Genomic DNA, 13634 nt, shown 5'->3' on the forward strand with positions numbered 1-13634 from the left:
TTTTTTTTTGCTAAATTTGAAATGATGTGGTGTTTGTAAACCAGTGACTGACCCTGTTTAAGTGTGAGAGTTCTATCTGCATGGTGGAGTGGGCCCTGAGGCTCCCGGCCGGCCTGAAATTCCCAGCAGCTCTTTTTAAGAGCCTGTGTCTGAGCCAGCTAAATATCAACTCATTAGCTCAGGCAAATGGGACTGCAATAAGAAAAAAAAAAAAAACTTAAAGTGAAAGAGAGAATACTGAATCCATTTAAACCCTGGTGAGGAACACAGGAAACACTTGAATTTGTTAGCATTCTTCTGTTTTCTTTCCTGTATTAGACCTTCTTGGTACTGTCCTTGGTCTGTCCTCATATTTCTTGTTCCTCTTCTCTCAGTTTCTTTCCCCCTCACTTGCTCACTTTTATTTATTCTATTTGGTGTGTCTGTTTCTCCCTGTCTGTGGCCTATATCTTCTGCTTTCACCCTTTCCTTCCGCAACCTCTTCACCTTATGTAATCTGTAATTTCCTGTAAAATACAGCCATGCTAAATTTCGTCCTCATTTTCCCAAGCCTATTTTAAATCTAATTAACTAAATGATTGTTAAGAACACTGGAAACAAGGTCACAGTGATGCCTGTTGATTACTTTCCCCTTGTTGCAGAATACAGCAGAGCCGGCTGGCATCTGTCGATTCATATGCTTGGAGCCTCACAGATACCGTAACACCCTTTTTAATTTTTTAACACCTCGTTTACAACAACAATACTTTTTTTCATCACGTCATCCTTTTGAGCATACAAAAGATTGCACCAGTGTCCAAACTGAGGCATTCTTTTACCTTCAGTGTATCGTTTTATATTTCGCCTCCTTTTAACTTCATTATGCTTTGGGGCTTGCTGGTTCTCAGGTACAATCTGCTCTCTCGCAGCGACACGCTCTTGAAGAATATGCTTGAAGTAATGCATCTGTGGTGCAATAAATTGCAATTCTGTGCTCTTTACGAGGGTGGACTTGTGCCAAACTGTGTGGAACACTGAATGAAGATGTCGTTTCATGAAATGACAGGACTGATTTTGCCAGGTGGGTCTCTGAAAGAGAAATGACAATTTGCACCAAAGGAACTAATGATGGCATTATTGTACACAAAACAAATATGTAACTATATATAAAAACTATATATTAATATGGTATGGAAAAAGTAAGATAAAAAAATAAGAATAAAATAAAATGCTTACAAAGTAAAATAAAATGTGCAGGACCGTATACTGTAGACTTAATAAATATTAAGATGAGCAGGAATGTACAAGAGAATAATGTACAAACAAGTTTTTTTTAATTGCTGTGTGCAATTGACAATGCCAGTATATTAAATATCTTGCTGATAATTAAGTGAAGCAATGTAGAAGTTAAGAGACTGAATTTAAGCTTAGGAGCCTAATGTCCTGGGGCAGGAAGCTCCTCCTAAGTCTCTCGGTTTTTGCCAGCAGGCTACGGAAGCAAGGAATGACTCTGGTGGAAAAATTTGAAATGATGGACGAAACGATGGAGGTGCTCTGAAGCGAACTGGCACATCGGCATATCAATTCGTATTTTAGGTGTGTGTAGCATAAGTAGTGTCACCCCTGCCCTGTTGCAAGGGACAAGACTGGGCCTGAGTGAGAGGAAGCCATCTTTAACTGCATGAAATTCCATACCTGTCATAGCAGGGACCCTGCAGTGCCCTAATCATTTTGGTCTTCACAGAGTTTAATTTGTTTTCTTCACTTTTTTTCCTCCTTTCTTTTGGGTTGAGGTTGTAGAATATGTTTCTAAGAGGATGTTTTTGTTGGGAGGGGATCTTCAGCTTGATTGTGAATCCAAAGATAACATCTCATTATATAATCCTTTTCCACAGAGAAGGTTATTGCAGCGCGGAGAGCACTTGTGCGTGCTCTTTTGCACTAGCAAGACCGAGGGGATGACGGCTTACGTCAAGGTACCTCTCTGTAATGTATTCAATGAATGGGGTCTCTGCTCTGCTAATTATCCAAAGTAATTAATAGCAGGTTTTCAAGGTATTGCATATTATCATGTCATTAAAACTTTCCTATGCAGAGGCGGTCAGGACATGGTGGCAGACTCTGTGACCTCTGGAGTGACCGTGGGTGGACATTTTCCATTGTAATGCATTTTACAATAATATGACTCTGAACTCTGTGTTGTAACCACATATAGGCTTAAGCTTGGGAAATAGGAACTGTTGGAAAGGGCAGTGGGATCCATCTTTGTTAAGGTCAACATGAAATCGAAATTGACCTTATTTACTTGCTTGATACACATTTCTGCTTATATTTTGCACAACTCATTGATGCATGTTATTCAAAAGAAAAAAAGTTTTTGTGTTCATATTTTCTTTGTATTCTTTCTTCAAAATGTTATAACCTCTGCTAGAGGTGCTCCGATCACGATCGGCCGATCGTTAATGCGCATCTCGTCAGTAAAGCCGGTTCTCTAATCAGCTGTTAATTCCATCAGGTGTGTGATTTCACATAGAGCAGCTGTTACTACACAGAGCCGTTGTTAATAGAGAAGATGCACCAAAAAACACTGAAAATGAAGTGGATTTGCGCATCTTCTCTATTAACAATGGCTCTGTGTAGTAACAGCTGCTCTATGTGAAATCACGCACCTGATGGAATTAACCGCTGATTAGAGAACCGGCTTTACTGACGAGATGCGCATAACGATCGGCCGATCGTGATAGGAGCACCCCTAACCTCTGCTCCACCTCTGAAACAGCTTCTTTTCATTTGATGGCACCAATTCCTCTTATTTTTTGACCTCTTCCACCTGACCGCATTCTGATATATAACGCCTACTTTTCAAGTCCAATCAGTTCCACTGAATTAAATTGAGTCCTGCCCTTCACTGATAAAAGTTTTCGAATCATTCTTTGTTGAAAAGTATTCTTCCATGAAGAAATTTTAACATTCTGGGAAACTTCCCATTGCACAAAATGTTTTCACTCTTAAAAATAAAGGTTCCTGGATGAACTAATAGGGGTTTTAATAGCAGTGTTGTAGAAGAACCATTTTTGATTCCCTCTCAAGAACCCTGAAAATTACACCCTGAAATGTTCTTAGAGTGTTTTTTTTTCTTAGTGTGAAGAACCTTTTAATAATCTAATGAAAGGTTTTCCACTCCATTGACATTAAAGGTTCTTAAATGAACCACAATGGCAACAAAGAGTCTTTATTTTTAAGAGTGACAAAATGGGCAAAAATTATGCTCATTCATTGACTCTTTCTTTGGGGTACCAAAAATGGTTCTTTTATGGCAGTGGTTCTCAACCTTTTTTGGGCCAGCACCCCCCTACCTATTATCCAGGTCCTTTACTGCCCCCCATTAAATTCAATGTAATCTTATCATCTTCACAGAATATTAAAATTTTAAAGTTTATTATTATTTTGTGTTTATAATGAAAAACATTATTATACTTACAGTATTGTAAGCTATCATTTAAACATTTGGGGTCAATAAATACTTCAATTTATTGATTCATAAAATTTAAATTAAAGGGGGCAAATATTGTCCTTTAACAGAAAAGGTGTGACTTCTGTCTAAAGCCCCTTTCACACTGCATGTTGGACCCGGAAAATTGCCGAAACATTGCCGAGTCGCCTTCTGTGTGTACGCAAACACATCTCTGGATTGATTCCGGGATTGGTCCCGGGTCGGGGACCTAGTAACATTGCCAGGTTCAGTCCTGGAGCGAGTGCTGTGTGAACAAAAGCCAGAACTAATGCTATGTCGTAGTGCTGACACATGTTATCGGAAGTTATAAGGAAGATAAACGTTCGCGAATAGAAAAAATTAGCAAACTGTAATAAAGCAGAGATCAGTTATTTCTTCACTTTCCACACTGAAGCTGAAATCGTTTGCCAGCTTCAGTGAAAGTTAATGTGCCTAGCATTTTCGACTCCTACATTACACATCACATCCTGATGTCATGTGTCTTTACGGGACCTTTATGGGTTGTGTGTGAATGCGTCCACATATTCCAGGTAAATTCAAAATCTAGCGACCCGGGAACAATTGCCAGGACATATTACCCGTGTATTTTCTGGAATTGCAGTGAGAACGGGGCTTAAGTGGAAGAGGGGGTACACAGAAGAATGTTAGATGCAAAAAGTTAGAGAACCACTGTCCTATCTTAAAAAAACATATATCAATGGAAAGCTTATTTATTCAGCTTTCAGATGATGTATACATCTCGATTAAAAAAATTTGACTGTTATGACTGGTTTTGTGGTCCATGGTCACATTTGTTATAGTAATGAGCTCTTTAAATTTCAAATCTTGTTTTTTCTTTTTTTAGAATGTCAGTGTGGAGTCTTGCAATGTTCTGTCATTGCATTGTACTTCTACACTTCTACTACTACTAATTTTTATATATATATAAATTTTTGTTTTCCATTGCAATCTTTGTTTATCAAAAAATGAAAACACCTTCACTAGGGTTGCGCCAAAAGATGATGCCATCTTCCATCGCGATGGCTGATAGCCATCATGTTGAGCTGACATCTTGACATCCCCCACCATTCCCCCTACACTGAAACTGCTTTTGAATGCACGATCGCTTTTGAGTGTCACTTTCAACTTCGAGATTCGAGATCACACTTACTCTGTTTATACTATGTAGTAGCTGTATTTACCACGCATTTGACAAGATTAGATGTTTGTCAGTGGTGCTGAGGATCTGCAAATCATTTGCCATCATCCTTTCTTACCCTGTTTATGTGGTAAGCAAAATTTTATATACTGTAATGTAATGTAACAGGCAATCGTTTTCTGAATACGGAATACTGAATCCAAAACAAACGGATCTATTGTCTTCATCCTGCTGCAAGGTTCGTGTGGGTCGGGCAGTGTTCATGGAGGAAGGGTCCAGGTAAGGGGCGGAGTCCTGCAGCTGCATGCGCTTCCCTCTTCGGTCTGGGGTGCGAGGGGTGGCGGCTTCTTCTAGCGGCCGCATCCTGCTCGTTGGCTGCGGCATCCTGGCCCATCGGCCGTGTAAATGGGTGCAGTTCTTGTCCGGACCATGGGTCCGGCTGCTCACGTCTCTGGTTGCACGGGTGTCCCTCAATGCACCCTTCCTGGACCCACGAGGACACCAGTGTGCATGCCCAGGGAAGAGACCGGTCTCTCAGAGAAACCGGGTTTTAGTCGACAGCCTCAACCAACCACAGGGCAAAATGACAATAACAGAGAAGTCACTTACGCCTTTTGTGGCTGGTAGGCTGTCTCCTTCGTTCCTCCGTCCCAGTCCGGGTTTTCGTGAACTTTTGCGAGTGAGAGGGAGTGACGTCACCAGGTGTTTCCCAACTGCGCTGTCTAGGCTCCGCCTTGCCCACATTCTCCACCAGTGTAACGGGAGCAGCCAACGACAGACACAGTGGGCGTGGCTTCAGGCCTCGGAGAGGCTTTTATTAGCAGAAAATAAAACAAAACAGGGAATAAAAGTGGCCAAAGGGGGAGAGTGTCCAAATAAACAGGGGATCTGTCATCGTCATGCTACAGGGTTCGCCAGCCCTGGCTCGTCCAGCGCCCCTCCTCTCTCAGGAGGAGGTAGCTGACTCGTCACTATATATATATATATATTCAAAACAACCGCCGTCAGTCAGCAAACAAGAAGCATTCATCTTAATTTTTTCCAAACAAATACAAGGAAAAGCATATTACTGATTTATCGTTTCTGAATGCTAGTTATTGTTTTCACAGGAACTTCGGAAGCTGTGTTACAAAAATCTGAGCAAACACTGAAGTAAAGAGTAATCTAGATCTAATCTAGTATCATTGATGTTGGTGTAATAGTAGGTAATACTACTATACCGGATGTGAACATTGCATGAAGCTCAGTGATTCTGTCACTCAATGCGCTCTACAGTAAACGGGTGCTTCATTCTTTTTCTGACCAATTCCACATGCTTGTGCTATGCACCGCTATCTGGACAGGTAGATATGGAAAGTTTTCTTTGATGCTTCCAGTGTAGAGATGGCATCTGAGCGTTGCAAATCATTTTCTTTTGAAAGTTTCAGCTCATATTGTTCATCTTTGGTTTAAACTCCGGGGGATGAACAAATGTGTCCTGTAGCAAATCTCCACAAAAGCAAACTCTTGTAAAATGGAAGCAGTTCCGGGGGAATGACGTATGAGGTCAGCATTGCGCATACCCTTTAACCAAATTCCCCCCAAGAACACCTCAACACCCCTTTCAAAATTACTGCTTCGAGGTCCCCCGATGCTCTCCGACCGCCCCCGTTGAGAAACACTATTCTATGGTCTTGCTGCTTAAATCCCATTTTTGTTCATCCCAGCACTTTTATTTTAAAAATGTAGTTTTTTATTTTGTAAAATATCAGATTTCACCCAGACATAAATGGGTTATGGCTGTCGGTTTATCATTGACTTTTTTTAAGCAATAGGAATGTTAAATACATCCAGAGAAGGCTTTGTAAAACCTGTGCCATGAGCTGTGAATGATGAAGGGCTTGTGCTGTTAGATGAGACACAGCGGACTCTGCCATAACTCATTTCCATGTCCGAATCGCAGACGACTGCATGTTAGACAGCATTGCGCAACGCAGACAGTGATCTACCTATATCCCTTGCAGCAACAACATTATAAAAGACCTGTAGGGATGGCGGCTTAAACAACATACAGATCTTTCACAAAAAAGAGACTTTGATATTGAAGATGTTGAAGTCAATACTGCCCAGACACTGGAAATGGCAAAGAAGATGTTCATGGTGGGCATGACATGGGACTACCCAGATTAGCATCTTCTATATATTTATTTATTTTTAGTGCTCTTTTGTTTTTTGTTTTTTTGTTTTTTTTCAAGAGAGTAATTTCGGATAAGTGCTTCTCTCTGAATAGCACTGCACTGCAGACCTATGATCTGAACAAGTGACCATCTGTTCAGCCCTCCATTTTTTTCCCCCAAACAAGCAACTTGCAATATAAGAAGAAATTTGCAAGCTACTCAAAACCCAGTGCACAGATGCTACGGTGCCATACCAGAATATTTATAGGGGCTCATTGAGGAACACTGAATGATTTTTATAGTCATTCAAGACTGATGAAAGTGCACTTCTGTAAATTTACCTGCAGCAAAATCCTCTTGAGGTGAAGGGATGGGAGCACAGCTGAAGAGTGAATGATCCCAGAGATGTCATTTAGCGAGAATGTTATTTAAAGGTGCATTATTAACATGAAAATGCCCGGAAGAGCCAGCATTTACCAAAGCTGTGAGTAAAGCATTTTTATTTTACAAAAAAAATAAAATAAAATAAAATCGAAGGTTGCTCTCTGGATACCAAAAGCACAACCAATGCTTGTCAAAGAACTGTACTTAGCTTTAGACATTTAACAGAAGCACAAATTGTTGTTTTGAATGAGCTCAATTTCGAATGTAGAATACCTGTGACAAAAAGAGGAAAATTCTTGTTAGCTTGTGAACAGATCCTGTTTTTCTAGGATATGCCAAGTTATAAGCAAGTCAAGAGGACTAGGAGAACGGATTCCAAACCAGTCAATTTCTCCGAGTCAGTCAGTCGGATACAGAGCTCCACAAATTTACTGCCACATACGCAAGTACCTCAAGCTGAACCATGCTGAAAAGAACCTGTTTGTTGAGCAGCGAGTAGCTCTTATTTGATTTTTGCCCTTCAGTTCCCTTGACAAGTCCCACAGTTTATCTTGTTTGGTGTAGTTCTGAAAGATTAAAAGAACAATTCTGAAATGTTGACATTATTTACGCACCCTCATGATGTTCCAAATCTCTGTTGTTATTTTTTCTTTAGCTTCTTTAGTGAGTTTTTAAGCACATGCCACTCTTTTCAATATATTAAAAGCGAGGCTAGGGCTGTCAAGCTCCAAATTGATAAAAGAAGCACCATAAAAGTATTATGAAAGTGCTTCAAACATCTTGCATGTTCCAAGTCACACAATAGATTTGTGTAACGAACAGCGAGTCAGTTTAACAAGATTGAATGCTAAAAATCTTTTGGACCAGTGGTTCTCAGCTACAGTCTTAGGGATTGACTGCTGTGCATGTTGTATGTTTTCCTTATTTAATGCATCTAATTCAGATCATCAGCTCTTCAGGAGAGAAATTCTGGGTGTGTCAGACAAAATGTGCAGAACAGTGACCAAAATTGAGAATCACTGTTTTAGATTTTTTCTTTAACTGGGTAAAAAAAAATGGATTGAAATGGTAAAGTTCAAAACAAACAAACAATTATAACGGGTGAAAAAAATAATTAAATGCAGCTTTTATTACAGCAACCCCAGTATTGGTTCTAAAATTCGGTCATTTACTCCTCATATGTACACAACAGAAACATTTATACTTGATATGTGCTCAGATGAATCTGAATCAAATTGAGAGCTTGTGATTTGGAATCTAATCGAATTGAGAAATCAGTTCATTTTATATTACTTCTCTCATGAAATGTATTATTATCTCATGAAGCTTTTTGTAGAAATCCTAGTTTGGCTCATTTTGCTTCAGATTAAATTGCTTTGCTTAAATTATTGTTCTCTACAGTACATATTGGAGAGCAGTGATGTGATAAGATGTGGTCACCATGCAGAAAATGTATATTGCCTTTACAGTACACCACAGACATCTCAAGACATTTTTTCTTTGACTCATTTCCTCATGAGGTCACTCGCCCCAGAATGAGTCAATTCTACTTATCAACCCTGAAGGGATTTGCACTGTGCGACCTGTGTGTCGAGACTGAAATATTTATTGCCATCATTCTCTTGGGGAAACAACATGAACTCACACAACAATACCCCACAGGGGATGGTAAAATTACACACTATCCTTTAAGAATCCCATTTACATTTTTCTTTTATGGTCCAAAGTAGCATTATTTGAATTGTGAATTGAATTGAAGACTTTATTTGTTTTAGACCTGTGGCTTGTTCTGAGACACATTTAAAGCTTGTTTAGCAGCATGAAGTTCTCTTTGTCTTTCGGCAGCTGCTTTGTCAGAACATCTAGCTTTAAGTAATGTAGGCCTATATTTTCTGAAGTACAATAGAACAAATATAATTTTGTTTACTAAATGTTTTTGAAGTTACTGCTTGGTGGCATTTTCATTTCTACATGAAGGTTTAGTCGCAAGTTTAGTGTGCTTTCATGAAGGTTACTTGTCATTTAGCAGACGATTTCTACTATTCTAAACAAATGGCAGGAGCTGTTTCCCTAGAGCTACATGGTATTAAGTGTCCTGATGAAAGACTTGATTGTGTTAGGCTTCACTTAGAAACTCCCCAGTTTATGTCTCAGTCCTGCCCAGAATCACATTTGTGACGTCTGTGTTATCAGCACAGAGTCTTAATCACCAGACGGCCACTCACAGAGACAGCGACTGGCCAAATTGCCTGACTTTGAGTGTTTTCACACTTTGTACGATTGCTTCAGTCCATAAACACTTTTAGTTGGTCCCCTCTGTTCTGCTTTCACACTATTTTCTGATGTGGCGAAGCGCTTCCATCATCAACATGTGGCAAGAAGCTTTTAAATGCTCATAAAAATAGGGAACAATGTTTGCTTTACCTTATCAGTTTTGCAAATCTATTTCAACGACATTTCAAATCATTATTCATATTGAATAAATGAATATTTATGAACTTGGAGTAATGTACTGTACTGTCTTAAAGCCTTTCATTTCTGTTTCAAAAGGTTTGAACTGCTGTCGTTTCATATCTTTAATATCTTGCCGTTTTGTCCATCGTCTTAGTTTTTGCCTAGAGTAAGAGTGTGAAATACACACTTATGAGCATGTCGTCTAATAAAAAATGAACACTTATTTACATTCCGCACTGCTGATGTAACAGTGCTGGCTATGCATGAGTCTTACATATGCATGAACGTATATTTAAAATGAAAAATAGACTTTTACAAATAAAGCATGGAAAATTACTGAAACATATTAAAGTAATTGTTTTCATTATTTTTGCATATAAAAAAATATGTTTTTCAGAGTCATGCTGCATGCCTCCTGAGGGCACCACCACTGGCCTAAATGACAAGAATCCTCTACCTCATTTTCACGAGAAGTCATGTGGCTCCTTGATGCATACAAACCAGACATTAGCGTCAAACCAATCTGAAAATATTTAACACTTGCACCTTTACAGAGTTCATAATTGTCCATAATTACTATCCCATGTTAGTCTGATATTAGAAGTAAGTCTGATGATTTTGCCTGAGGTATGTGTTGGACTTTTTGTGCATTCTCTTACTAATAACCCATTTGAATCAAACATAAGAAGCTTTATACCTCCACAGCTTCATTTATAATCATAGTTAACTATCCAGAACAGATGTTCCTATATAGACTTGCTCTACTGTACGGGTTATTGTTTTCTTATCCATCTGTTACTTTGTATTTCTTTGAAGCAAAATTATAATTTTAATGGATTCTTATGCTTGATGCACAAAGAAGTCACCTTCTCTGGTCTGCCATCCATTTGGATTTCAACACACCGAATGAGAACTGAAACCTATAGCCCTCTGCCATCCACTTGAAGTGCTATACGCTAGACATTAACACAAGAGTTAAATTCATTTTGTTTGTGCTCTTCTATTTAATGCACAGTATTTCCCTCTTACCTGCCACTGCAGTCTTTGCCTATAGGCCAGTGTGAATACTGTAATGATGTGCTGAATTATGCAGCAGACCCTCTGATAGGCTCTTTCGCCTTTACTCAAATCTCCCTTTTAGGCATCTGTCCTTAATGTTAATGAACTTGCTCTTAAATATTTCTCTTTTTACCTCCTTTGCTCCCATTGTTTCCACCCCTTCTCTTCATTCCCACTTAACACACTCTGCTTCCATCCAAATGTCCACATCTCTTTCATTTTTTTTCACCCCCTCTTCTCTGCCTATTGGTCTTTCCCAAACGGATCTAGCTTTCTCAAGTCTTAATCCCCCATTCTGTGTGTCTTTTTCCCCAGTGTCAAAAGAACCACAAGGAGAATTAATGGGGGAGAGAGAAAGAGGGAAATGAGAGAAGAAATTATGACGTCAGCGTGCCTTCTGGTTCAAAGCTATGACATTAGCAGCTCCGGCGCTGAAATGTAGCCAGTATGACAGAGAGATCGATGCATTTGCGTTTGTGGGTGTGTGAATGTTCTGCCAAGCCCTGAGTCAGTGCTTTTCTTAAAATGCGAATATAGGTATGCCTGTGCTATACATCACATGAAATATCACACTATTGCCCGTCTATGCACTCACGTACATGTTGTTTGTGTGTAAATAAGTGTTTAGTGGGAGGTTAATTAAAGAGAGTGTGTATGTGCATGTCTACAGCGAAGGCGTGGGGATGGGTGGGTAGGTTTTGATGGCTGGCGTACAAAGTGACTTGAAAATGATTCATGGTGTTGCTGGCGCTTAGATGGCCTGCCATTTGTATCAGTACAAGCGCACAGTCTCTCCCTCCCTCTCTCGTTCTTGTGTGCTCTCGCTTTTTCGCTCATTGTGCGAGGAACACAAACAACAGGCGCGGAGGGCTGCCTCATCCTCTCTGTTCTTCTTTATATTCACTTTTATTTACTCAGCTTGTTCTGAATCTACCCAGGCAGGGATGGATGCTTTATGACCAGGCAGATTTATTGCGGAGAATTGAGACTCTCTCCTGCGTTGAAGGATCTAATGCATGAATCAGTGCAGGAGGAGTAATGATTTCCCATGTTCCCTGTGGAATGGTGGGGTTCAAGGAGGTGAGATGTGTTAGCTTTCTTCTCCAATCCCCCTGCAGGGACTAAACTACTGCTGCCAGGTTAATGTATCTTGGTATCTGGTGGCGTCCTGATTTATGCTGAAGGACCGTATTGCTGATGGCTTGCCTTTCATGTTTTCCCTCTGTTCAGTTCTCTGTGTTTCTAACAGTTCTTCTTTCTTTCTCCCTCAAGGTCCTGCATAAAGTACTACCCACCCAAGTGACTCTCTGGCTGTGCCATGGCGGCGAGGCCTGCCTTTTCGTTCTTATTGGCTGTGTTGGCGTGCACTGGGCCAGCCCAGCCCTCCCCCCCACTGCTGCTCCGCCCCCGGGAGAGAGAGAGGGACTCTGGAGGGGCTTCGGGCGGAGTCAACATCGCTGTGGTCCACTCCGGCTCCTCCCACCTCCCGGAAACGAGCGCCGGGGTGGGGGGCGTGGGTGGCGCCTCTTCGGCGGGCTCCGGCTCTGGTGCCGGGCCAAGCAGCAGCAGCAACTCGGGGACGGGTTTTCTGAGTCGGGCCTGGTCGGGACAGGTGGGTGAGAGTGTGATGACACCATGGGGACCCGCAAACGTGATCTGGCTGGCCGTGAATGAAAGCAGTCCTGGGAGCCTCTTGCTACAGTTGTGCGAGTTACTGGCTACCACTCCACTACAAGGCCTTGTGTTTGAGGAAGAGAAGCCACCACCACCCAACCGGGCACCGTTGGCACCAATGCTTGAATTCGTCTCGGCCCAGACAGGAGTGCCTGTGATTGCTGTTGGAGGAGGGGCTGGCTTGGGGAGGGAGCCACAGGTAAGAGTTAAGGTTCATTGTTGGCTTACATTTAGGGATGAAACGATTACAGGTTTGATAATAAATCATGATAAAATTCCCCACAGTTAGTATTAACATTTCATATTTAAATTATCATTAAAACCATATTCAATTACCTCGATTTGGACAACTCAGGATGAATAAATATTATCCAGCATAAAGCAAAGTTTTAAGTAACAGTGTCAGGATGCACAGTACACAGAGTAATATAGTTTTTTTTGTGAAAACATGGCAGAAAGTTGGTTTTAAAAGAGTGCTAAGGGAATTATACAAAGTAATTATATGAATGTAACGGAAGAGAGCCAGTAAGGTTCTGGCTGTCTTCAGAAAAGATTTGATGGCATTTTGATTTTATCTTTGCTCCATGTCGTACGTAATAAAGTAGTCTTCTTAATTGCAATGCTCTGCAGAGGGTATGAGAAACAGCTGTAATTCTGCTGTTCCATAAGCGCCACCTAGTGTCAGAGAGTGGATTTACAGAGTATCACATTCACATTCAGCCTGTGTGCAGTTTTTGTCTGGCCAAAAAACAGAACGAATTTCAATGCCCTGCTGTAAATTTTATGTGGATTCTACACATTTAAAAATTTTGGATAAGGCATCTAGAATTTTTATGAAGCAGATACTATACATATTATACAGTTTATCTAAAACATGCTATTAAATAAACTGTTGTCAGTCATGTTACCATTTAAACTACAGTAGATCACTGGTAATGTTATTGTTTTAGTGTTCATGCAAAAATAATTATATTTATTATTTGTTGATTTTAAATCTAAAACTTGGTGAAGAGATTTATGTGTCTGTACTTTTTGAGCATTTCCAGTACATTTTAACAATACCGTGATGATACTGGTAACTGTGATAATTTTGGTCACTATAATCATGATAATAAATTTCCATACGCTTATATCTCTACTTACATTTGAGAGAACAGAGGATACATTTTTTCATTTCCCAAACAAATGGATTCTCCAACCAAAATTTAGAATTTCCTCATTTACTCATCCAGATGTGTATAATTTTCTTACTTCCATTGAAATCAAATGAAGACCA

General features: G+C 40.2%; 1 protein-coding gene across 1 annotated transcript in view; it reads left to right on the plus strand.

Annotated features, from left to right (window-relative positions):
* The window catches only part of LOC127979689 (glutamate receptor ionotropic, NMDA 2D-like), an 83337-nt gene that overhangs the window by 24080 nt on the left and 45623 nt on the right, over positions 1 to 13634 (plus strand). Inside the window, exon 2 of the mRNA XM_052585288.1 lies at positions 11957 to 12557. Coding sequence (XP_052441248.1) covers positions 12003 to 12557 — 555 coding nt within the window. The 5' untranslated portion in view covers positions 11957 to 12002. The remainder of the gene's footprint in view (positions 1 to 11956; positions 12558 to 13634) is intronic.

Source organism: Carassius gibelio, chromosome B19, assembly GCF_023724105.1.
Source record: "Carassius gibelio isolate Cgi1373 ecotype wild population from Czech Republic chromosome B19, carGib1.2-hapl.c, whole genome shotgun sequence".
In the NCBI taxonomy this organism is placed as follows: Eukaryota; Metazoa; Chordata; class Actinopteri; order Cypriniformes; family Cyprinidae; genus Carassius; species Carassius gibelio.